General features: G+C 40.8%; 1 protein-coding gene across 1 annotated transcript in view; it reads left to right on the top strand.

Annotated features, from left to right (window-relative positions):
* The first annotated feature begins 1,835 nt into the window (after positions 1-1,835).
* The window catches only part of TMEM40 (transmembrane protein 40), a 31,768-nt gene continuing 6,984 nt past the window's right edge, over positions 1,836-26,619 (top strand). Inside the window, exons 1-7 of the mRNA XM_044656857.1 lie at positions 1,836-1,876; positions 19,900-19,980; positions 20,959-21,102; positions 22,906-22,956; positions 24,294-24,347; positions 25,905-25,940; positions 26,043-26,075. Coding sequence (XP_044512792.1) covers positions 19,908-19,980; positions 20,959-21,102; positions 22,906-22,956; positions 24,294-24,347; positions 25,905-25,940; positions 26,043-26,075 — 391 coding nt within the window. The 5' untranslated portion in view covers positions 1,836-1,876; positions 19,900-19,907. The remainder of the gene's footprint in view (positions 1,877-19,899; positions 19,981-20,958; positions 21,103-22,905; positions 22,957-24,293; positions 24,348-25,904; positions 25,941-26,042; positions 26,076-26,619) is intronic.

The following is a 26,619-nucleotide window of genomic DNA, read 5'->3' as shown; positions in this document are numbered from 1 at the left end:
CACCAGTCTCAGCCTCCCTAGTATTAGGGATGACAGGTAGATACTATCAAATCTGACCCTATTACTTGTTTTTCAAAAGGTATGTTAAGGGGCTCCTTTTGAAATTGGACAAATTGCCTGGATCGCCTCTTTGTACTACACCATGCTATATCATCTTCATAAGAGGATCAGCCAATCCTATGCCGTTCCCCTATTGTGACTCCTGCTGTATTCAACATAAAATAGATTTGTCCTATTAGAATGTAGGTGCTTCCTCAGTTTCCTTATCTGCAAAATGGAGATAATAGTACTTTACTATCTACTCTGCAGAATTATTTTTGTTTTTATAGGAAAGCACTTTGTAAATCTTTAAGTGCTATAGAAAAAGGAATTATAATTGTAATTTTTAGGGTTATAAAATAAAACAAAAGAATGTAGGTTCTTTGAAGACAAGAACTATATTGCTTTTCCTCTGCTTCCCTAGAAATTAGAACAATTTTTTTTGTCCAAGCCTGTGGTTTCATTAGCCTAGAGAACTCCTTGAGTAAAAAAGATCTTCTACCCATTTGGATGACAAGTTTACCATCCAACAGGAGCTTTATTTGTGTTAGTTGGACTGAATTAAGTATCGGGGCATCTTTTTTATTTCCAGCATATTCTAGTTTGTTTCTCATATATTGAGTGAGGGATGAGAATGCTCAAACCTCTTTTTGACCCTTCTGTTCAAGAGTACATAATCCATCTGTAGGAGTAGTGTGATCTAGGACATAATAAGTTCTAGAATAGTCTTATTTGGTGATCCTGAGCAAGTCCATAACTGATCTGGATCTTAGTTGATTCATCTCTCAAAAGGGAATGATGCCCTCTCTGTCTTCCCCATTAAATTCAGGAAGAATCTAGAGTTGCATATGAAAGGACTAGACAAACTAAATCTTTCAACTTGGAGCTAGAAGTCACCCTAATGATTATGTAATTTATTTATAATTTATAAATTTACAAATATATAGAATTTATAAATATATAGAATATATTGAATTTATAATTTATAAATTTATAAAGTCATAATTTAAAAAAACAACAACACAGTCTGAGTCATTTGCCTCCAAGAAGGTAAGGAATTTGTACCCCTACATTAGATGCTCTTCCTGAGGCCCAAAGAAGGAAAAAGGTTTGCCCAATGTCATTCAGCTAATTAGTGGTGGAGCTAAAATGAGACTTTCCAGATGTGATGCCCAAGAGCTCCTGGCTTTCCACGGTCGGCTAGGAGGGAGCTACGAGAGACCTAGTCTTCCAAGCAATAGAATCTTTTCTTTCTTGCTGTACCCCAAAAGACCCCCAACCTTCGTCTCCTCCATTGGTTACCAAACAGACCTGCGTCTCTGGTTCTTCCCACAGCTGGGGAGCCAAACCAGTTCCATCTCCACCCAGACTCATCAGGCAGGTTTGTTTACATGGGTAGGCAGCTGTGCCAGACTGGAGGAACTCACACTGCCTCTACCTCCCTTGGGCCACAGTGTTGAAGAAATCCAGGCAGCCTGGAGACAGGGAAGAGAAGCCCTTGTATCTATTTGGTCCAGAGGGTCAGATAACAGGATATCAGGAGCTCCAGCGCCTCTGTGGTCCATGTCCTTGCAGGGCGCCCTCCCCCTTAGAAGGAGAGGAGAGGAGAGGAAGCCACAGGAAAGGAGGAACAAGACATGACTCCAGAGATGAGTCAGAGCATGAGGCCCAGCGGGGAGGGAGCTGGCCAGGCTCACGTGGTTGCTCATTCATAGCCCGTCATCCATGCTTGGGCAGGCCTGACTTCTTCCTTGATATCTTCTTCTGTGGCCATCAGTTGCCACAATCTTCTGAAGCACACAGCAGCAGTACTCACTGTTCCTGCCTCCAAGAACAGGTACCAGGGGGCCACTTGGCCGATTTTTCAGTGGGATTGTGGTTTCCCTCTGGGTTATTGAGGGGAATGGGTCAGAGGGAAGGAAAGGAAGGAAGGAAGACCACCGGCAGGGCTTCAGTTTGTTTAGGAATTCTTTTTAATTATTTAGTTGTGGCTTGTTTTCTTGAGAGGGGGAAGCCTGATTGTTTATTGTCTTCCCTTGTCTTGGGAACTTTTCTTAATAGAAACTTTGGAAATTGGGGGGGATGTAGTAGAAACACACTGGATTAAGGGGAAAGAGTTTTGGGTTCAAGTGTTGTCTGTCACCTTAACAAGCTATGGGATCTTGGGTAAGTAATTTTATCTCTGAGCCTCAGTTTCCTCCTCTACAAAATGGAATTGGACTAGGATCAAAGCCTCTTAAACAAGAACTCCATTAACTTGGTTTTTTAAATATATTTTCATAAATATATTCAGATATAGCTAGTTTTCTTTGTAATCTATATTTTATTTAGTGTATTTAAAAATATGATTCTAATAAGGAATCTTTAGGCTTCACCAGATTGCCAGAAAGGTCCATGACACCCCCCCAAAATTAAGAATCTTTGAACTAGGTGATCTTTTATCTAGCTTTGGGCTGCTGGTGGCACAGTGGATAGAGTATCAGACTTGGAGTCAGGAAGACTCATCTCCTTGAGTTCAAATTCAGCCTCAGACGCTTACTAGCTGTGTCACCCTGGGCAAGTCACTTCAATCTGTTGGTCTCAGTTTCCTCATTCATTAAAATGAGCTGGAGAAGGAAATGGCAAACCACTCCAATATCTTTGCCAAGAAAACCCCAAATGGGGTCATGAAGAGACAGACATTACTGTAACAACTGAACAACCGAAATGTAACTTTGAACTTCAATGTTCTGAGTTCTAAGGTCCCTTCCAGTTTTCACATTCTATATCCCCCTGTCCTAAGTTCTGACATTCTCTATCCTAAGGTCCCTCTTAGCTTTAAGATTCTATAGTTTTGGAAATCGTCCCCTTCTAATTTCACCAATGTGTCTACCCAAAAGACGATATTGCTCTCAAATGAATGAAGTTAGCGTTCTCTTCTATCCCAAGAACATCAGGAGTTTCATGACTATTAGAAAAGTTATTTCTAAGTTTGGATCATTTCTCCTTGAGAAAATAAATCAAGATTATCTTCTTCTAAGGCTTCTTCGTTCCCTTTTTCTTGAATAGAATCGGGGTTTTCTTTATGGGAACTCACCAGTATGGAACCTCACCGAATCACATTATCTATCTTAGCATTGGAAGCGACCTCAGAAGCTATCTAGTCCTATTTGAATCCAAGCAGGAATCTCTTTACTGCTGTCCCTGACACAGGGTCATCTAGCCTCCATTCAAAAACCTCCCATGATGGAGAACTCACTACTCCTCAGTGCAGTCCATTCCATTGGAGATATCATTAATTTTTAGAAAATCCCCACCCCCAAGATGAGCCTTAATCTTCCTCTCTGCAATTTTTACCCATATTTCCTCATTCTGTCCTCTGAGGTAAAATAGACTATTTAATCCTGCTTTTACATTGTTCAATCATTTCATTCATGACTAATTCTTTGTGATGCTGTTTGGGGTTTTCTTGGCAAAGATATAGGATTAGTCTACCACTTCCTTCTCCAGCTCCTTTTACAGATGAGGAAACTGAGGCAAGCAGGATTAAATGACTTGCCCAGGGTCACACAGATAGTAAGTGTCTGAGGCTGGATTTGAATTCATGAAGATGAGTCTGTACCCTATCTACTGGGCCACCTAGCTGTCCCCGCTTTCACTTACAGCCCTTAAGAAACTTGAGGACAGCCTCTTGGGTTTTCTTGGCAAAGATACTAGAACAGTTTGCCATTCCTTTTCCAGCTGGTTTTACAGATGAGGAAATTGAGGCAGAGAGGGTGAAGTGTCACCCAGGGTCACTTAAGCATGACAGCCATCAACCCCCCTGTAAGTCTTCTCTTCTTAAGGTTAAAAACTTTCCTACTTTTTTCAACCAGTCCTCAAATGCAGAGTCTCCAGCACAGGAAGTAGCTTCTCTTTAGCAAAGGTCAGCTGAATGATTTAATTGATTTTCTTGGTATAGAAAGAGAATGAATTATGGGAATTTGCCACTTGGCTTTGCCACTAACTGGTTGTGGGGATGTTAAGCAAGCCACGGAAAAACAACTCATTTCTATAGAACCCCTTGATGGAGGTAGTGTAAAGCATATAAGTCCCAATTTACAGATGAGAACACAGAGACTTGGTGAGCACGGTGTGATGAATAGAGTGCTGGGATTAAAGTTAAGAAGTTGTTCGATTGTGCCTGACTCTTCCTGACCCTAGTTGAGATTTTCTTGGCAAAGATACTGGAGTGGTTTGCCATTTCCTTCTCCAGCTCATTTTCAAATGAGGAAACCAAAGCCAACAAAGTGAAATGACTTGTCCAAGGTAATTCAGCTAGTAAGTGTCTGGGATTGGATTTGAGTTCAGGTTTTCCTGACTCCATACCTGGGGCTCTATCCATGGTGCCACCTCATTGCCCTAGAGTTAGGAAGAAGAGGTTCAAGTCCAACTTGAGAAATTTACCAGTCCAAAGACTTTGGGTGAGTTATAGGATCATAGATTTAAAGACAGAGGTTTAGAGGCTATCTAATTTATCCTCCCCATTTTATAGATAAAGAAACTAAGGCCCAGAGAAGCTTTAAAAAAATTCTTACCTTCTGTCTCAGAATCAGTACTATATATCAGTTCCAAGGTAGAAGAATGGTAAGGGCTTAGGCAATTGGGATTAATTGACTTGCCCAGAGCCATACAGCTAGGACATTTTTGAACCCAGGATCTGTCATCTTTAAGCCTAGCTCTTTATTCACTGAGTCAGAGTCACCTATCTTCCCTGGTTAAGTCACTTGTTCAAGGTTACATAGGTACTAAGTGACAAAGTCAGGATTTGAACCCAGGTCCTTTAAATTCTAAATCCAACACTCTACTCAATTTCTTCATATATAGAATGGGCAGCTAAGTGCACCATGGATAGAGAGCTGTGCCTGCAGTCAGGAAGACACATCTTCCTGAATTCAAATCTGGCCTCAGACTTTTACTAGCTAAATGTCTCTGGACAAGTCACTTAACCCTGTTTGCCTCAGTTTCCTCATCTGTCAAGTGAGCTGGAGAAGCTGGAAATGGCAAACCCCTCCACTATCTCTGCCAAGAAAACCTCAAATGGATGTAGATTCCAAATGATCACCCCAGTGTAAATATCAATAATATGGAAACAGGTCTTGATCAATGACGCATGCAAACCCAGTGGAACTGCTCATTGGCTATGGGAGGGTGAGGGGTATGGGGAGAGGGGAAGGAAAGAACATGAATCTTGTAACAATGGAAAATTTTTCTTAATTAATCAATTAAATAAAATTTAAAAAAGAAAAGAAAACCCCAAATGGGGTCACGAAGAATCTGACATGCCTGAAAATGATTAAACAAGAAGCGTGGGGATAATGATTTGGGTGGGGGAGGATAATGATTTCTATAAGACTTAGATCACAGGCATATTGTGAGCATCTAATGTAAAGTCCTTTGCAAATCATAAAGTGCTACAGAAATGTCTTTTGGTGTTGGCATTGTTAGCAGGGCGACATAACTGGAAAGTATGAGAGGCAGGATTTGAACTCAGATCTTTTTAAATCTCAAGAATAGCATTCTTTTCATTACATACATACCCTGTTGCCTCTAGACCAGAAAAGTCAAACACACAACCAGCAACACTCTCTAGTGCTCTGGAACCATATTAAAACATAATTGGGAAATACTTAACAAAATAGATTAAAAATACAATAGAGCACAAATGATGTGAATCTGTGGTTTTCTAAGTCAAAGAGGCTCACTAAGATCCTTAGGTCTGGTTTGGTGGTCCCATTTCTATTGAGTTAGAGACCTAAAGTCCCCAGGCTATTTCACCTTTTTTGACCTCTACTTCTTTACCCATAAAATGAGTATAATAATTACCTGCTCTCATTCCCGGGGTGCTAAGGGAGGATCCCACGAGATAATAGACTGCCCTTGTTCTGAACCGCATAAAGTGCTTCTCTCTGTGTGGCAATGGTAAAAACCAAAGGTTTTTGGTTTGGTTAATGAGGTAGAATTGAAAAAAAACCGATGGATAAACCTGATTATGTTCATTGATTCATTAAAAGAATATTCACTGGGCACCAGTTAATGCTTCTGAAAGGAATGTGAGTGATACAGAATTTAAACTGCCTGAGGACAGCATCTGTTTAGGTTTCTGTATCTGCTGCATCTTTAGCACAGGTGTGAATAAATGCTAGGTTGGTTGATGAGTGATTGGGGTGGGGTTGACATCAATTAAGAGATTTAGAACCCACCTCCAGTGTAGCCACTGCTATGTGACTTGGGATGAGCTGATTTGCTTCTCTGGATCCGTTTTCTCTCTCACTAAACACATATGGGGAGGGGGGGGGTGAGCTTCCAGGGCCCTTCTTGGCTTCAATTTAGAATTCTATGATTGGGGGCAACTGGGTAGCTCAGTGGATTGAGAGTCAGGCCTAGAGGCGGGAGGTCCTAGGTTCAAATCCGGCCTCAGACACTTTCCAGCTGTGTGACCCTGGGCAAGTCACTTGACCCCCATTGTCCACCCTTACCACTCTTCTGCCTTAGAGCCAATACACAAAAATTAAGGGTTTAAAAAAAAAAAAGAATTCTATGATTGCCTTCCTCTCACTGCCCACCTGGGAAGGGCAAGGGGAGAATCAAGAAAGAGTGAATTAGGATAGATGTGACTTGGTGGCCCAGAATGTTTCCTTCTTTGTAGGGAGGAAGTCAGAGCCCTTAGGACAAGGTTTCCTGCTTTCTAGTTTATCTACCCATTCTGGAAGGATAGAATTGAGAGTGGTTCCATGCATCTGGCATTTCCAAGCAAGTGTTTGTTCTATTGTTGTTGTTCAATTGTGTATGAGCAATCGGGACCCTCTTTGGGGTTTTCTTGGCAAAGATGCTTGGAATGGTTTGCCGATTCTTTCTCCAGCTCATTTTGAAGATGAGGAAACTGAGGCAAACAGAATTAAGTGATTCGCACACGGTCACATAACTCGTTAAGTGTCTGTGATCAAAATTGAATTCAGGAAGATGAATCTTGATTCCAAGGAAATAAATATCTGAGGCTGGATTTGAACTCAGGAAGGTGAGTCTGTCTGAGCCCAAGCCCAGTACTCTATCCACTATGCCACATAGGTATCTAAGCATGTATTGGCATTGTGTTAAGTGCTTTTCAAATATTAACTCATTTGATTTTTCACAACAACCCTGGGAGGAAGGTGCTATTATCCTCATTTTACAGTTGAGGAAACTGAGGGAGACAAAGATTAAGTGATTTGCCCAGGACCACAAAGCTAGGAAATGTTTGAGGCTGGATTTGAACTCAGGTCTTCCTGTCTCCGGGTCCAACTCTTTATCCACGGAACTACCTGTCTACCTCTAGGTATTTGGGATAGAAAGAATGCTAGATGATGGGAGGCAGGCCACTGATGGAAGTGGTGGAAGAGGGAAAGAAACCAAACCCCAAATCCTCTACCTTGAAATTTTTGTAAAGGCTTTGAATGTGTCTGATCTTAGATTCTTAGAATCCTAGAATGTTATAGCTGAGAGACCTTGAATTTTTTCATTTTTGTTTTTTAATAAATCTTTACCTTCCATCTTAGTATCAAATCTAAGACAAAAGTGCAGCAAGGACTAAGTAATTAGGATTAAGTGACTTGTCCAGGGTCACATGGCTTGGAAGTATCTAAGGTCAGATTTGGACCCAGGTCCTCTTGACTCCAAACCCGGTGCTCTATCCACTGTGTCATCTAGCTGCCCTGACCTTAGATATGGAAGACCAAACATTCATTTTCCAGATATCATTTGTCATCTGGAAGCCAACCTTCCTTTGAAAGGTTCTCAGAGTGGGCAAAATCCTTCCCTCTACTCCAAACCTTTCATTTTACAGATGATGAAACCTTGAGATGAAAGGAGTAGCCCAAGATAAGAGAAGCATATGGTAAAACTAGTATTTGAACCCAAATTACAGTCACTCCTGATCTTTTATTTCCAAGCCTTTACCATTGCCCTGCTCCTGTTTCTGTCATGTTGTGTGACCATGGTTAAGTCACTTCTATCTGGCCAAGCTGTCTAGAGTTTTCAAAGAAGTAGAATGCTATATAAATTTAAATTATTAACTATTAATGATATTATCAATTACTATTAATAATATTATTAATATGTTCCCTCCTACATGTCTACTTCTCTCCTTTCAAGGTAAAATGTGGATCAAGAGGGTGAAGGGCGAATGGGACGCCCCTTGGAAATTCCTACAAAAGACAGAATTTATTCAGAACTGTCTCCTGCCTTTGGACAGCTAGGGGGTCAGAGGATGGAGCACTGAACCTAGAGTCAGGAAGACCAGAGTTCTAATCTAGCTTCAGACACTTATTAGCTGTATGATCTTGGGCAAATCACTTAACTCTGCCTTAGAGTTAGAGAAGGAAATGGCAAATCACTCCCGGATCTTTGCCAAGAAAACCTCAAATGGAATCAAGAAGAGGTGGGCACAATTGAAACAAATGAACAACAAAGCTCCCTGGCTTGATCAAACTGGATCATTGTGTTTGGTTTTGGTCTTGATATTTTAAGGACTTAGATAAGCTCTAGGGCAGTGATGGTGAACCTTTTAGAGATTGAGTGCCCAAGCTGCACCCCTTACACTGTATGTGAGCTGCTCCCTTACCCCAGAAAGGGGAGGGAGGAGGTGTTCTCATTGGGCTGCTAAGCAGAGGGGTGGATGATTAGACAAATGTCCTCAGGCACATGTGGAGAGGAGAAGGGGAGCAGCCCTCTCTGGCGTGTGTGCCATAGGTTCACTAACACGGCTCTAGGGTAGATGGAGAATGGCAACCAGGTTGGTGAACTACCTGGAGATCTTACCATATTTGGATGGGTCAAAGGAACTGGGGATATTTAATCAAGGAAAAGAGAAGACTAAATGTTTGAAGAATTGTCTAGGAGAGGCTTATTCTGCTTGGCCCCAGAGGGCAGTACCAGGAGCAAGGCACAAATTTAGGCTTGACATCAGGAAAAAAATTCCTTATGGCTGGAGCTGTCCCAAAGTGAAATTTATCACCATCTTAGTCCAGGTGCATGCTGGCCCCAAATGCAAGGTCTGGATCAAATTCGAGACCTAAAAGGTGGAGTCAATGAGGCAAATTTACGAAACACCCTTTTACTAAATATAAACAATGTCTAAGAAAAGAAGCATAAACATTTTGCCAGTATAAATAGGTGATGCTCTCCAGGCTCTCACCTAGGGCCATATACAAAAGTCAATAATGACAGTCTTGCAGAAGCAATAAACAACTCATTAAATTCCCCAAACCCTCCCTCCTCCACTCAGGTTTCTATGGATTCCCTTCCAAAGTGGGCTTTGATATATTTAGCCTATTTTCATTCAGGATCCAGTGATGACCAAGGGCTATTCATGCACTTTAAATAATTAAAGCCTTTTAGTCTCATCACTCCCTTAGGGCCTAAAATCTAAACTTAGAGAATAAGGACTCCAGCAATCATAAGTGTGACCTTTTATTGGATTGGTCATAAAGAGAATTCTTTTTCAGGTGGGTCTTTGCGGACTAAACTGAATAGGTTGGGCTAAGTAGCCCCTGAGGTTTCCTTTCATTCTGAGATTCCAAGACTCTGGGAATAGTCCAGAACTTTGAAGGTTTTTCATGGGGACGTGGACAAGTGCTTCTCACCTCTGGACCCAAGTGTGTTGGTATCTGTGCACTAATCACATGTGTCTCCTGTGGGGTGAGAGAGCAGAGATGGGAGAGATCTTCCATTCTATACTAACTTCCGACAGCAACCTGGCAAAGAATTTGTCTGTTTCCTCCACTGGACAAGTATTTCTTTTCCAGACCAGGGCTAGGTCTACTCCCCATCTGACTGCGATGTAAAGCTGATTGTGATACTTTTGGGGGCATTCGCTGCTGAACCTTGAAATGCCCACATTCAGAATCATAGTTTCAGGGCTGGGAGAGATCTCAGAGACCATCAAGTCTAACCCCATCATTTCACAGATGAGAAACTGAGGCTTTGATTAAGCTACTTAGGACCATAGGGTCATAGATTTAGGGGTGGAAGGGAGTCTACCCTTCTTATTTTACAGCTGAGGAAAATGAGGTTAAGTGAATGACCCCAAATCCCACTGGCTGGAAGTGCCGGAGGTAGGATTTTGAACTCTGAGAGTCCTTTTCATCCTATCACACTCACTATCTTTCCTCTGCCGGTAGCAGGATCCTAGAATCACAGGGCAATCATCTAGAAAGGAATTTAGGGAACACAGGATCAAAGATTTAAAGCTGGAAGGATCTCAGGGGGCATCTGTGCCAACTGCTTCATTTTACAGGTGAGAAACTGAGGCCCAAAGGTGAAGTGATTGACCTGGATAGTCATAAATCCCAGATCTCCAAGGCATTGAGCAGTCAAGGTAGCATCTCCTTTGAGCTTCCTAATAATACTGTGTGTTAAGCATCATTCTCATTTTACAGGTTGTTGTTGTTATTTGTCTTTTTTGAAGAGGACTAATGGTATCATTGTTGATGTCTTGACTTATAGATCAACAACAATACCAACAAAGAGTCTGAGGCTAGATCTGAACCACAGTCTTTTTGACTCTACTTATGGAACTTAGACAATCTCTCTCCCTCCCATTCTGATCACCTGGAGCATCCTTAAGGCATGTTCCCTCTAAGCAGAATTCATCTCAGGCCACCCAATTTAAAATACAGATATTAGGGGCAGCTAGGTGGCTCAGTGGATTGAGAATTAGGCCCAGAGACAGGAGGTCCTGGATTCAAATTTGACCTCAGATACTTCCTAGTTGTGTGGTCCTAGCAAATGATTTATTTAACCCCCATTGCCTATCCTTTACCTTTCTTCTGCCTTAAAACTAAGACAGAGTATTGATTTTAAGATGGCAGGCAAGGGTTATTTAAAAAGAAAAGAAAATACAGCTATTCCTTCCACACCGTGTGAGTAGAGGCGATTCTTCAGCGTCTCCCTCTATGATCTGGAAAATCTGGGTAAAATGTTTTGGTCTCCCCTTCATACCAGAGAAGTCTGAATTTTTTATGGGGTGTTTACAGCACCTACCCTATCCCTTGTGGCTTTAAAACCCAGGGCTTGCTTCTCTTCTTGGCTGGTGTATATCTGCTGAGGCATTTTTTTTTCCAATAAAGGGCAATTTCATCCACAGTGAATACCTATTCCCATTTGTAGTCTTCATCTTCATTCAGTGTCTTCAGGGTCTCAGGAAACCCCCAGCAGCCTTGTGATCAGCAGAGGCTTCCTCTATTTTATGCATTTCTGAGTTTCTGAACTTTTGCTGGGTTGTCTGCTGCTCTTCACGTGTTGTCTGTGGCTCCTACAAAACTGCTCCCCAAATCCTCATTTAATTTCCTATGCTGAGTCAAGCTCCATCGAAGCTGTGGGTCAGGATGTGGAAGGAATACCTGCACCTCCTTGCGCACCTATTTCTTGACATGTCTTTGCTTGTGTCTCAGGCTTAGAGACAAAGAGATGGGATGAGACTGGAGTGAAACAAAACTGTGGTTACTGCTTGGCTTGACAGATAGAGTCTCTGTAAGAAATCGACCCTGAGAAAATCCCTTCCACATACGCCTCCTCCTTCCTAGGCTGTGGCTGTGAGCCCTCTGTACCATGGAATAGAGTCAGAGAACTGTAGAAATTGTGTGACTGAGTGGCAAGAGTTCTAGACTCAGAATCAAATGATTCCTAGTCCCAGTCCTTTATTAGTTTGTGCAAATACTTGGGCATCAGTCTTGCCATCTGTGGAATGGGAATGATACCTGTACTATCTACTTTAAAGGCTGACTTTGAAAAAAACAACTTGAATCTTTTATATTTTTTATTTTATGTTTTTATTTTTATTTTTTTTCATTGTAAGGCATGCTGTAGAGCTATGAAGTAGCCTGATAGATGGCGTATGATACTTGGGGTCAGGAAGTCCCAGACTCTGAAAGAGTTAAATTGAATTTGACTCAATATGAGAGTTATAAAAGTGAGATTGTGGTCTCTGTTTATAAAATATTAGCCCTTAAGTAAAAAATGACTGTTAGCAGCCTTTTATTTACAACAAAGTAGAGATACTGAAAATGGGAAATGTAGGAAGGAGACAGAGCCTTGTCTAGCCTACCTCACCCTAAGTGCTGCTTTGGTGAAGTCTGACTCAGCCCCCAGCAGGGGCTCCATCAAGTCCCAATATTCACATGGAAGTCCCAGTGGCATCCTCAGCAAGCCTCTTCCCTCAGCTCCAGTCACTCTCCCAATAATCCTCTCCAGAGCAGAAAACTCCAGTCCAGAACGATTCCAGGAAAAGGGGACTGCCTCGAAGAATCTCATCAGAGCTCACACTGAAGAGAGTGTCTCACCGAAGCACCAAGGGAGAGAGGGTTTCCTCACCTAAGAACCAAGGAAGCCAAGAGAATGTGTCTTGTCCTTTGGCCTTGCCTTTTATCTCCCCCTCTTCACAGGAACCAATCAAAGCCTCTCTATAATTTGTGGGGGGGGGGGGGAGGATTCACCTCCTGTCCTCTGAGGGTGTGAATGCTTATCAAAAGGATTCACAAGTTCCTGCTGATTAAGTTAAAAGGGTGGAACACCTTGATTAAGTTAAGATAAAAAAAAAAAAATTCCCTTTCACAGCTCTAATCCTCCTGGGGTATGTGAACATGGGCAAATCACTTTGTTTCTCTTAACCTCAGTTTCCTGTTCTGTAAAATGGTAATAATACCTGTAATCGCTTCTACAAAGGGTCATTGTGAAGCACTGTAAACCTTAATGAGCTCTATAAGGGTCAGTTATTATTGTTATTATTATTTAAATCCTTACCTTCTGACTTAGAATCCATACTGTGTATTGGTTCAAAGGTAGAAGAGTAGTAAGGGCCAGACAATTGAGGTTAAGTGACTTGCCCAGGGTCACACAGCTAGGACATATATGAGGTCAGATTTGAACCCAGGAGCTCTCATCTCAAGACCTGGCTCTCAATCCACTGAATCACCTACCTGTCCCCAGGATCAGTTATTATTAAACTGTAAAGTGCCAAATTGATATGAGCTATGATTGTTGTCCCAGAGATGATCTAGTCCAGTCCCACTCATTTTATAGTTGAGAAAAATGAGCCCCAGAAAAGAGAAGTGTTATAAAGAAAGAGAGGTCCCTTGTCAATCAAGGTGACATCCAACATTTCTCAGGATTTGAATATAACAGAAGTGACTAATCAACTTTACCCAAGGAGTTTGTAGTGAACCCGGGCTTCCTAAACATTGTGGATAAGGCTCTTTCCCTTGCATCAAGTGGCCCCAACAGTTGTTTAGGCTGTTGGGAGATAGTAGGGGATTGGAGGATTTGAACTATCTATCTCTATCATCTCTCTCTATCCATCTATCTATCTATCTATCTATCTATCTATCTATCTATCTATCTATCTCTTTCTACCTATTTTTTAATCTCTCTCTAGTATATATCTATTCTTATCTATATCTACCAGCATCTATCATGTCTTTTTATCTATATCTTGCCTCTACCACTATCCTCCCTATCATCTATTTCTTCATATATATCTAGCATCTATTGACCTCTAGCTATCACTTATTAATCTATCATATTTATCATTTATCTATACCTAGCATCCTGCTCTATCACCTCTTTCTCTTCCTTAATCTCTGTCTCTTCCTCTCTTTCCTGCACCAAGATCCCTTATGATACTAGTCTAGATCTTTGTATTCAGAGCCCTAGAGGGACTTCTTTTGAAGTCTTCTTCCACCTGGGGAATTTAACCTATAGAATTCATCTCTGACTATTTCTCTTGGGAAGATGGGCAGGAATAGGAAAAGGAACCTAATTTTCTTTGATCCATCTTTGGGAATTTTTGAAGGGAAAAATCTATGTTTCTGGAACTACATATCTGAATGGCTCAAAGGCACCAAGATTTAGAATTTCATCCAATTAAAGGAGGGAAAGACCTTTTTTCTTTTTCTTTTTTTCTTTCTTTCTTTGTTTCTTTGTTTCTTTTCTTCCTTCCTTCCTTCCTTTCTTTCTTCCTTCCTTTCTTCCTCTTCCTTCCTTTCTTCCTCTTTCTTTCTTTCTTTCTTTCTTTCTTTCTTTCTTTCTTTCTTTCTTTCTCTTTCCTTCCTTTCCTTCCTTCCTTCCTTCCTTTCTTTTTTCCTTCCTTTCTTCTTTCTTTCCTCTATACTGACCAAAGTAGTTCTCCACCAATCTGATCTTATTTGAGAAGTTCCAGCAAGACCCCAATTCCCACCCACCCAAAGATATCCCATTATTTTAGAGTTAATACCTGGAATTCTATCATTTGGGATTCATTCTTTTGCATTAAGAATTTCCTTTTCCTGAACTCTTAGAAGTTGGGGGGGGCAGGGGAAGGCCACTGAAAGATAGGAATTAGGGCAAAAAGCGAAGGTCAAACTACTGGTCTTCCAGGCACTGGTACCATGTGTCAAATTTTTTTTTCCACACCCCAATCTTCACATGACTCCAGTCAGAGTAACTAAATCCCTCAGAAGCCCAAAATAGCCTCAGAGTCTGAGGAATGTACTATTAAATCTGAGAGAGCTCCATTAGCTTCCCCTGTGTCATTGTCAATGTCTAATTATATCTAGTCTATATATAACTCAGGCATAACTGTAATTACTATTTGTTACCTACCATACTTGGCTTGAGCCTGTTCCCTAGCACTCAGGACTAGAGGACAAGAGTTGGAATTCTCTGGAAGAGCCCCCAATATGTTGGCCAATGTCTGGCACGTATAGGACTATGCAATGTGGTTTAAGAGAATGGGCCAGAATGGAATGGGAGGAACAGATCTGAAATGGATCTCTTAAAATTCCCCGTTTCCTTCAAAGCTCAGTTCTAGCATCATCGTCCATCTACATGAAGCCTCTCCTCATTCCCCAACTGCTTATTCCCTCCCTCCCCAAACTACCTTGTATTTATTTATTTATCTTGTCTGTACTTTGCATATGTATATGTACTTATATATGTACATCTGCGCCATGAGTCCTTTCCTGATTCCCCTGACTGCTCCCCCAAATGACCTTGTATTGAGTTAGTGTATACATACATAGAGTATTGTATGCGTGTGTGTATACACATGCCTATATAGATGTTCTTAAGAGATCAAATCAGTCAATGCTTAAAGCAATTCATTCAGCCTTTTCACTGGAAAGTTGAAGAGCGAAGCTGGGGTTTAAACACTTTGGCCACATAATGTGATTTCTGTTGGGGTCACTGAGTCACCAAGCGGTACTACCAGTACCCTGGAGATTCCTTGCCTATATTCAGAATTGAAGGAAATTCTCAATTTAAATGTCAGTTAGAAGTAAGTGAAAATAAAGATGCATCTCATTTTCCCATCCAAGTTCACAGACCCTCTAACCTATGGACTCCCTTCTCTGAGACATATCTAAGAGATATTCTTTTGTCTCCACTTAGAGAGTCCCCACTCATCCCTCACTCCCATCCCTAGACTGATCAAGCCCATATCTTCTGTCTCCAGCTACTACAACAATAGCTTCCTAATTGGACCCTTTGGCTCAGCTCCCTCTCCTCTCTAATTCATCTTCTGCACTGCTGCCAAAGTGACTTTCCTAAAGCACCAGTCTTTCATCACTTGTCTACTCGATAAATTTCACTGGCTCCCTATTGCCTCCAGGAACAAATATAAATCCCTCTCGTTGGCATTTAAAGTCCTTCATAACCAGGTCTTTTCCTGTCTCTCTAATCTTATGTATTACTCCTTTCCAAGACCTCCTTGGTCCAGCTATATAGACCAATTTATTATTTCTCACACTACAAGGTCTATCTCCAGCCTCCATGTCTTTGTATTGCCTGCCTCCTGCTCCCCATACTTGGAATGTTCTCCTTCCTTGCTTCTGACTTTTAAAATACTTGAATTCCTTTAAGACTCTGTTCAAACAGCTCCCTCTGAGTCTTTTCAGGGCCCCCAGCTTCCACCTCTGCCTCAAAGACTACCTTCCATCTATTCTGTCCTTATCCTGTAGATACCTAGTTTTTTACACCTTTTAGCCTCTATTAGAATATAAGCTACTTGAGGGTAGAAACTGTGGTTGTTTTGTTTTGTTCTTTTCACTTCTTTGTATCCCCGGCACTTAGCTCATTGCCTGACAGGTGGTAAATCCTAATAAATGCTTGTGAATAAATTGATTTATTTATTCTGACTTTATGTTACAGGAGAGGTGAGGTCTAGGGAGATAAGCTCAAGGTCTCATTGGTATAAGTGTCAGAGTTATAGTTATGGGTAAAAATTTCCCCCAAGAAGCTTCTCCATATTGCTTAAAATGGTCACTGTCCTGAAACTTCATCTTTAGAGAGACAATCATTCAGCAGGAGGTATATACGAATGAGTTAGAGGTAGTTCCCTTTAACTTAAGCTCCTGAACCTTGAAGTTGCCAGTCATCCAAACCTTATTTGAATTCATTTAATTTACTCTTTTCTTCTGATTATTTCTATAAGATTCACCTGGGACAGGTGGGAGTTTTTATTGGAGGGGAGGAGCTCTTTGCTGTTGGAGATTTCCCAAAGAATATGGATAAAGATCTAAAGATCAGTATTAATTTATCTTCTCTCTAGTGGCCTGTCCAAAAGCTTAGCTGAAGGAACTGGCCTTTCTCGGCAGCCTGGTGGTAGACGATAGAGTGTTGGACTTGTCAGGAAGTTCTGAGTTGAATTCCAGCCTCAGACACTTGCTACGTGACCCTGGACAAGTCATGTAACCTCTCGCCTCAGTTTCTTCATCTGTAAAATGGGGATAATAATAGCATCTACTATAACAATATCATTATAGTGATAAAATGAGGTAATATTTGTGAAGAACTTTGCACATTTTAAGGCACTATAGAAATGCTAGTTGTCCTTAACATTTTTAGCATTTATGGAAATGTTTTCACAATATATAACAGGCATCCTATTGTTTGCCTTCGTGGTGGGTAGGGGAAGGGGCTGGAAAGAAGGAGAGAATTTGGAACTGAAAATTAAAAAACTTAAAATTAAAAAACAAATTTTTTAGCATTGAGTTGAATGACAGCACAAATGACCTGCTTATTAAATTTGTGTCTGTCATGAATCTGTGAGTGTGTGTGGAGGGGAGAAAAGTTGACGTGTTTGGTGATAGAATTATAATAGCTTCCTTGAATATAGGACTTCAAGAATTACAGAACATTTTGTATCCATTTACTGCCTCCAAATCTTATAACAACCTCTAAGTTAGGTATTACCGATATCAATCAGTAAATATTTATTAAATGCCTACATATGGCAAGAACTGTGGCTAAGTACTTAGAATATTAAAAGCAGCAATAGATAGTCCCTGCCCTAAAGGAGCTTACAATCTAATGGGGGAGACAACATTCTAATAAATATATACAAAGCAAGCTCTCTAAAGGATGGATAGGAGATAATTAACAGAGGGAAGACACTAAAATGAAGAGGGGTTAGGGGAAAGCTTCTGGTAGAAGGTGGGATTTTAGTCAGGAACTGAAGGAAATGTGGCAAATAAAACATTGAGAGATGGGTTCTGGGTATGAAAAATCAATTTATTGACTAGGCTAACAATAATCAATAAATTAATGGTCAGTGATCTTTCTCAGTGATCAGAGACAAGGAATGCAGGGTCTTAAATCATTTAAATAAGTTCTGACAGCTCATTATTCAGCCCTCCACTGGACAGCAAAAGATATCTCTAATTGGCGAATACCTAATGAAAAGGTGGGCTAATATTTTTTGGCTCCTCCCCGATCCCTTCATGGTGGTGGTGGGTTCATACGCCTGAGTCAAAAGATTCTAATAGCCCTTGGTGATCTACATGGGCAGATTGAGTGGAATCTGGTTAAATTTTTCCTCTATGGACCAATTGTTCTTAATTCAGTGGGGAGCTCAAGGTCACAGACCTCCTAGCCCCTACGCTGTGATGGCCAACCTATGACACATGTCAACACTGACACACATAGTCATTTTCGATGACACGCAGCCTCATGCAGCCGCATGCCAAGGATGAAACATTTGCTGTAATGTAGTGTAGACACTCTTTGTACTGTAGATGACAATTCTACCTATATTAGTTGACTTATTTTGGTTTATTAAATACAGTTATATATTACAAATATACATTTTTGTTATTTAAACTATAAATATCTCAAAATTATGTTTTTTTCTCTCGAAGTGACACACCACCCGAGTTATGCTCGGTTTTTTGACAAATTTTGACACACCAAGCTCAAAAGATTGCCCATCACTCCCCTAGGGTATAGTCAGTTCCTGTTTATAGAAAACAGAAAACAGGAGAAAACTCTCTTCTCCATCCCAATTTTAGAAGATGTTCTGGGGCAAGGAATGCAAAAAAATTTCTAGAATTCTCAGTATGAAGAGGTAAGGGAGAGGTTTAGACACAAAAGGCAATGATACAAGAAATTAAATGACACAATATTAAAAATCCTTTTATCCACTCCCCTCTCTGATTCACTGAGAGACCCAGGATCCTCTCGGTGAATCACCAATTGATATGACAAACATTTCATCAAGGGTTTTAAACTCTGAGGTTTAGGTATTTCAACCTGATGTTAAAAAGTGTAAAAGAGACTGGCTGATGTGTTGACAGAAAACCTCTGTGGGCAGTCCCCTCTGGCAAGTAGTGCTTGCGAAAAAATAACCGTGCATGGGGAAGAAGCGAAACCCACTCCCTCTCTCCATTTTATCAGTTCATCATATCTTAGGACTCAGAGTCTCATGTGCCTCCCTGATTTCAGAGGATATCTTCTATTGTAGCCATTTGGCCTTTGGGAAATCTCCCTCCCTTGAGCCTTCTAGAATATGCTGCTCTTAGTGTAGTTTCTCTGACAAAGATTTACTTTCCCAGTCCTAGTAACTTGTAAATATCTTTTTCTGCTAAAATGCCTTGTAAAATATATCAATAAAATTAAATAGTCACTCTAATTTTGCTTTGCCAATAGGGAGGTCACATGGTGAGAACTGGAACGTACCTTTTTATTAGTATGAAGAACATCAAATTAGGAACTTCTACAGGGATTTTGCATTTTCTATAGTCTTTATCTCTACTTGGAAAAGTTGGTACTTGATTTAGAGACTGCCAATAAGGGCTGGAAGAATTTAAAAGAATCTCTAAGGATCTGACTTGTAGAATGATGCCTTCTAGTTAAAAATTCTGAACCCGGTTTTTACAACTTGGTTTTAGAACATGCTAAAGGCCTTTATATCCCATTAGAGACAATTATATTTGACACATCTGATCTTGCTACTTTCTCAAAAAATATTCACTCCGACGATTTATCCTAGTTATTCACTTTTAGCTGCTCAGAAGCCAGGGAAGCCACTGGGCAGAGAGAAGGTACACAGATGGTATTCTAGTCTCTGAGGAGAACCAGTGAAACCGTACAGGCCAGAGATGGAGTATTTTGTTTGTGGAATACCCACGAGGCCGGTGTCACTGGATTTCCCCTCAGATCTCTCTAACTCTAGGCGGCTCAGTAGACACCTTATAGATGCTGATTCCCTCTCTAAGTGTGTTATCTTATCCTCTCCTTCCACCTCACCCCCAGAGAGGGGAAGGAACTTGCCTGAAGTCACCAGAATTAAGTGTCATCTGATATAACCTATTTTGGACTATTTACCCCCTTTGGGAAGAAGGAAAGGGGAGAGGAAATGAAGCTGGATGTCAGAAAACAATGATAAAAAATTGTTCCTACATGAAATTTTTTTAAAAAAGGATTAAGTATCAAGTCAAGAAGATTTGAACCTGTTGTCCTCTGATTCCAAACCCAGTATTCTTTCTATTACACGGTGGAATTAGATGGTGAATTGAATTGCTCAATTTAGCATTATAATCATTGTTATTTCTGCAGGGAAGGCCATGGATACTTCAGGAACACCACCTCCACCTCCGGATGAGCCCAAGACAATCCAGGAAGATATTCCACAGCCAGGTTAGACCAGATCTTTCACTGTTCTCCAGAACTAGGCAGTATGAACTTTGGAGGAAGGAGCTCTTTGCCTGGGGAGGGTTTGGGGAGAATGACTTTGGCCCACCGTATCTTGCCATTGCCATTGGCCCTATGGTCCGAGGCATAGGTAGCTTCTGGTATTCCTTTACCTGGTTTTGCATGAGTTCCAGATGCAGAGATTTCCAATGGAGCCTTAGAGCTCTTAAATGTTTGGGTTGGGGCTGGGAGAGGCCTTGACTTTACATCTGAAAGATGACTCCCTCTGGCCCCGGAAAAGGGACTATGGGGAAAGAGGGTATGGGCAATAAGATCAAAAGCCTTAAAGTCCCTAGGTCTTAAGTGAATTTTTAGCTTCTCTAGTAGTTAACACAGTGACCTGTGTTACACCATGGATGTTTCTTAAATATTTATTAAATCTGTCATATTGAAAAATCCAATGGTGAAACCACTCTGGGATAGATCAAAGATTTGGGAATGGGAGTGGATATAAGGGCTTGGAACTAGTTGACCAGGGAGATTATTGGGACTTCCAAGTCACAGCCATGTCCAGTGAGGACCATCCCACTAATATTTATTGTCCATTTGCTCAATAGAGTCCTAAGGGATCTCAAGGACACCTAATGAGTTATAGTTTTGGAAAGAGATGTTGATAAAAAAAAATTAGCAAGTCAATTCTTCTTTGGATTCATGAGATCTTAGAGGTGGACCAAACAGGGTAAACTCCTCATTAGAGATCATGTAGTATAAATTCCTCATTTGTAGGTCTATACTACTGGCATTATTATCCCAGAAACTGAGGCCTTCTCTGCAATGGCCAGTTGCCCTTCTGCTCAGCAAAGTTCAGAAGAGCACCTGGTTGGTTAGAAAATCCAGAAATTCTCTGGCCATCCTTGATCTCTATCTGATTCAAGAGGGTAAAGAAGGACCTGATCAGCATCTGCTGACTTATGTATTTCACAGAAAAAATAGACAAAGTCCGTAAAAAAGAAGAGGAGCACCATAAAAAAGAAGAGGAGCATCCTCTTTCAAAAGGAGAACATAGGATTAAAGAAGATAGCTCTTCCTCTTCTTCCTCATCATCATCATCTTCCTCATCATCATCAGGTATAACAATTTTCATTTTGATCAATTTTTTTTCAAGCCCTTGCCTTTCATCTTAGAATCAATACTGTGTATTAGTTCCAAGGCAGAAGAGTGAAAAGGGTTGGGCAATGGGGGTTAAATGACTTGTTCAAGGTGACACAGGTACAAAGTGTCTGAGGTCACATTTGAACTCAGGACCCCCCATCTCTAAGCCTGGCTCTCAATCTACTGAGCCACCTACCTGCCCCCTTTGGGGGTTTTCTTGACAAAGATACTGAAATGATTTGTCATTTCCTTCTCCAGCTCATTTTACAGATGAGGAAACTGAGGCAAACAGGGTTAAGTGGCTTGCCCAGGGTCACACAGCTAGTAAATGTCTGAGGTCAGATTAGAACTCATGAAGGTTTGTCATCTTAGTTCCAGACAAGGTACTCTATCCACTGCAGCGCCACCTAGTTGCCCCAGAGATTCCAAAAGTCAGAATGAAAGGAGCCTGTAAAGAGCATTATTCCAGGCACAGAAGTGGCAGGAGATAGAATTTCATATTCAGGGAACAACAGGTAGGTCAGGAGGGCTGGAAAAGCAGGTGCACAAGAGGGAATCATGTGAAAGTGGTCAGGAAACAAAAGGTTGGATCCAGGTTGTGAAAGGTTTTAAATGCCAAGAAGAGAAATTTAGAATTTTTCCTGGGTAAGTTTCTTGAGCAGGGGGGCAATAGGTCAGACCTTTGCTTTTGGGCTATCATTCTGGCAGCTGCGTGGAGAGCACGTTGCATAGCTGGGGGGAAAGTTGTAGGGTCCTTTAAGTCCATGAAGTCCCATTTCCCTTATTTTACCAGACAGGGAAACTGAAGCCCAGGGAGGTCAAGTTCATACTGCTAGTCATTGTCAGAGGTGTCAGAGGCAGACATGAATCCAAGTTTTTCCTATCTGGGTCCACTGCCTTATCCACCACTACTCCAGTAGGTCTGAAACTTTTTGGTTTCAGGACTCCTTAACACTCTTAAAATTATTGAGGACAAGGCAGCTAGATGGCTCAGTGGGTAAGAGAGCCAAGCTTGGAGACAAGAGGACCTGGCTTCAAATCTGGTCTCAGCTGTGTGACCCTGGGCAAGTCACTTAATCCCCATTGCCAAGACCTTACTGCTCTTTCACTTTGGCACTAATACTTAGTATCAATTCTAAAACAGAAGGTAAGGAATTTCTTTTATTGAGGACCCAAAAAAGGGATAATAAATGAGCAAAGGGGATGTGTGACTTTGTAACAGGAGCAGCAGTAGATGGAGCCCTGTGCCTGGCATCAGGAAGACTCATCTTCCTAAGTCCAAATCCAGCCTTAAATATTCTAGCTGTGTGACCCTGGACAAGTCACTTAGCCCTGTTTGTCTCAGTTTCCTCATCTGTAAAATAAGCTGGAGAAGGAAATGGCAAATCATTCCAGGAGCCAAGAAAACCCCAAATGGGGTTATGAAGAGTCAGACATGACTGAAACAACTCAACAACAATGTTCCATTGAAATTTCAGTTGTTACTATTATCAGTAAATAATCCTCACTTGGAATGTTTAGGGCAGTGTTAGATGTGGTTTGATCCTCACTCACACAGCTTAGCATTTCCATTTGTTCCATTCTAATTATCTCTTGCCTTGTGTTCTTTATCTCCATCCTCTTCAGGGAGACGTTTGAGGTCACTGAAACATAGCTGACTTTTATAGTCGTTTAGTAGTAATTCTATTAATTTCATTTTAAAATTCTTTATTATTTTTAATTTTTGAAAAGCTTTATTGACTTTATGGCTGTCTTCAACTCTGTGCTCTGTTCTTATAGACAGCAACAGCGATGAAGAACATCATGGGATCAAAAGAAAACCCCTTCCAGGTAAGCTCACTAGGTAGGAGTGGTGTCAAAGTTGAGCCATGTGGAAGGCAAATCAAAGCACTTCGAGATTCTTAGAGTTGGGAGCAGAGCCATTACCATGATCCTGCACTGGGGCAACCACAAGTTTATCCTTATGCCAACTTTTTAAGACAAATTCAACTGGGAAATGGTGGGAGAGACTTGAGAAAAGATCCTTGACCTTTGGACAGAAGTCATCATTTGGGGAACGTGCTGGTCCATTGGCGAAACACCAAGGATGTTATCTCTTTGGAAGACACCCAAAAGGTCCAGGTCCAAGATTCTCTTGGGATATTGCTATAAGGGGGAGGAAGTACCATCTTTTAACTGACTAATTGTTCTGGCTAACATGATGCTTTGTTTAATTATTTTTAACCTGCTAAAATTTTCAATCCCAACTGCTCCTAACATCCTTTACGATTTGGAACCCTCTTGCCAAGCTCAAGTCACTCAACCCTAGCTACAGCTCTAGTTAGAAGAGATGCTTTTTAGTTCAAACCTTTTATGAGTATAGGAATCCCTTCTACGTGTATCCCTGACAGGTAGTCAGTCACCCAGTGTCTGATGGAACTCTTTCTGGGAAGGGAATCCATTCCATTGCTGGAAGACTCCGATTGTCAGAAATTCTTCCTTATATAGAGCCCTTCATCTTAGTTCTACCCTCCAAATTGTTCTTTTCCTTTGGGTTAGTGTGCCCTAGAGATAGCGAATGCTCTCTCTCCTCAATTTAACCCAATCCAATTCCTTTCCAGCCTTTAAGTCACCACTCAACACTACTTCCTCCAATACTATGAGAATTAAAATTAATATACACAATAACTAAGTATTATATTTTATAAAGTTTATTAATAATAACTAAAGTAAAAAAGCTAGAGTAAGAAGGGTGCTAACCCAGTCGCGCATGCAGGAAAGAGAGAGAGAGGGAGAGGAAGGAGTCACAAAACTTATAAACAATAATGTAAGGATGAACATAAACGAAAAGGGAAAAGGAATTTTGGGACGAGGAAAGAATTCTGGGAGATGGAGTCCAAAGGTTCAAGATTTCCACTTATACAATACTGTCCATGATTTCCAAAGGAATGTAATCTTTTTGATCACATTTTCTGTCCTTTCTCATTTTCTTTTTATTCTAGTTGTTTGGGTTCATGGTTCTTCTCTCTTGTTAGATTGCAAGTTCTGTAGCAACAGAGAGAGACTAAGGGTTATTCATCTCTATTCCTCCTTCTGGTAGCTGGTAAAAAGCCTTGTTCCCTGAACATGATATTCTCTCTCTTGCCTCCTCTGTGCCTACATTAATGAAAGTCTGTGTTCTCATCCAGATATTGTCAAAGATGAGTCGGAGATCAAGAGGGGCGAACTTCAGCTCTATGAAGGTAACTTAATTCAACTCAAAAGACATTTCCTAATATCTTAGATTTAGAGCTGGAAGGGACCTTGGAGGCCATCAAGTTCAACCCCCTCATTGTACACATAAGGAAACTGAGGCTGAGAGATTAAGTACTTTGCCCATAGTCCCACGGCTAGCAGAAAAGGCAGAAGTTGAACCTAATTCTTCTTAATTCCAAGTCTAACCATATTGCCTTACATACACAAGGTATGATTTTAGTTAGGGATATAAAGATGAAAATAAAGCAACTACTGCCCTCAAAGAACTTACATTTTATTGTGGAGAAGGGGAAAACTAACTCCTACACAGGTAGGTAAATACAAAGTATGTAAAGGTAAAATGAATAAAAATTAATTTTAAAATAATTTTGAAAGCAATTCAACATTAACCATGGGGTATATGAGGGAAGGTCACCATCGTTTCAGAAGAAGTCAGATTAAATGCTATGCTTTTAAGAAAAGAATCACCAAAGAGATATCCAAAGTAACATTAATAATTCACACTTAGAAGGCAGATGGGTAGCATAATGGATAGGGTGTTAGACTTGTAATCAGAAAGTTCAGAGTCTGGACCCCACCTCTGTCATTTACTAGTGGTGTGGCCTGGGAAAATCATCTAACTTCCCAGCCTCAGTTTTCTCATCTGTAAAATGGGGATGAAAATAGCACCTAATCACAGGGTGGTCATGAGGATCAGATGTGATAATATCTGTAAATCTTAAAGGGCTATATAAATGTTGGCCATCATTATTACTTGTATTTTATACAGCAATCTCAAATTTATAACATGTTTTATATGCATTATCTTGCTGTAATAAATTATTATTTATTTTTTTAGCCCTTACCTTCTGTCTTAGCATCCATATTAAGTATTGGTTCCAAGGCAGAAGTGTTACAGACTGGGCAACTGGGGTTAAGTGACTTGCACAAGGTCAATTAGCTGAAAATGTCTTAGGCAAGATTTGAAACCAGAACCTCTGGACTCTAGACCTGGCTCTTTATCCACTTAGCCACCCAGCTGCCCCTTATTGCAGTAAGTTCTTAATGGCATCAGTTTGGAAAAATGGCAACACAATGGTAAGAATGGCCAAAGAAATTCCTATGTTTCTCTGGGAAGCAAAGGGATAAAATTGAGAATGATGTCCTAGAGAAAGCAATTTATTCATTATCAACAAGAAAATTTACTTTAACTTATTTTTGAACTCACTATTTCTCAGCCTATTGGGAGTATATTAGACCTTCCTTATCTATTAAGCCTTAATAATGATCGTTGTTCTTGTTTGAAGTCCTGAATCAGTTGGTTCTTTGCAGTTGGACAGCTTCCATTAGCCACTTTATAGAAAGTCCAGCCAATTATCACTTGAATACTGGTCTTTATGCATTTGACAGTTGCTTAGAGCTCATCAAAAGATATTTCTAACAGCCTTGGGTCTCCTAAATGCCCTAGTAAACTTACTCTTTATTTCTCCATTTCTGAACATAATGCTAAAACCAATGCCGATATTAGATACTGAGAGTTTTTCTTTGTTTGGGGGACGGGGTAGGTACACCTGGTGAGATAGAGCCTTATGACGAACCAGGTAAATATCCCACTTACGAACAATTGGAGAAACAACTGTAATGTCCATGTAGTTGTTTGATAGTGGCAGAGTGCAAACTCATGTTCATCCTCTTGTTTACAGAGCTCAGAAGAAGAGAAGTTGTACCATCAGACGGTAAATATATAAAGGAAAATCGTAAAGATGACATATTGGGTTTCCTGTAGCGTAAAACATTACCAGAGACATTCAGAGGCTGTGGGGAGTGAGTAGTACCCCAACACCGCAGGGTGGTCCTACATACAGGTTGAATGGACAACCATTTACCAGGTGGAAATGGAGGTACACTGGGAAGGAGTCTCTGCCCCCTAACCTAGTGTCTGACATGCCACCATTCATTCATTTGGGTCTTAAAGGGTTCCTGGGCAGTAATGTAGGGGAATGTGATTTGTACTTGGGTTTGAGTCCTTGCCTTTTTTGCAATGAGCTATGTGATGGTGGTCAAGTCAGTTTACTTGTCATTCGGCTTGAGGTACTCTTCTTATAGGAGTGTTGTGATCACCTCATGAGAAAATGTATGGAAAGTGCTTTGTAATTGTAAAGCACTATATAAATGTCAATTCTTAATATTAAATATCCCAGGGGCAGCTAGGTGGCTCAGTGGATGCAGAATCAGACCTAGAGGCAGGAGGTCCTGGGTTCAAATCTGGCCTGAGGCACT

Source organism: Gracilinanus agilis, chromosome 1, assembly GCF_016433145.1.
Source record: "Gracilinanus agilis isolate LMUSP501 chromosome 1, AgileGrace, whole genome shotgun sequence".
Taxonomy (NCBI): Eukaryota; Metazoa; Chordata; class Mammalia; order Didelphimorphia; family Didelphidae; genus Gracilinanus; species Gracilinanus agilis.
The sequence above is the reverse complement of the archived record's forward strand: the minus strand, read 5'-3'. Positions and strand labels throughout refer to the sequence as shown.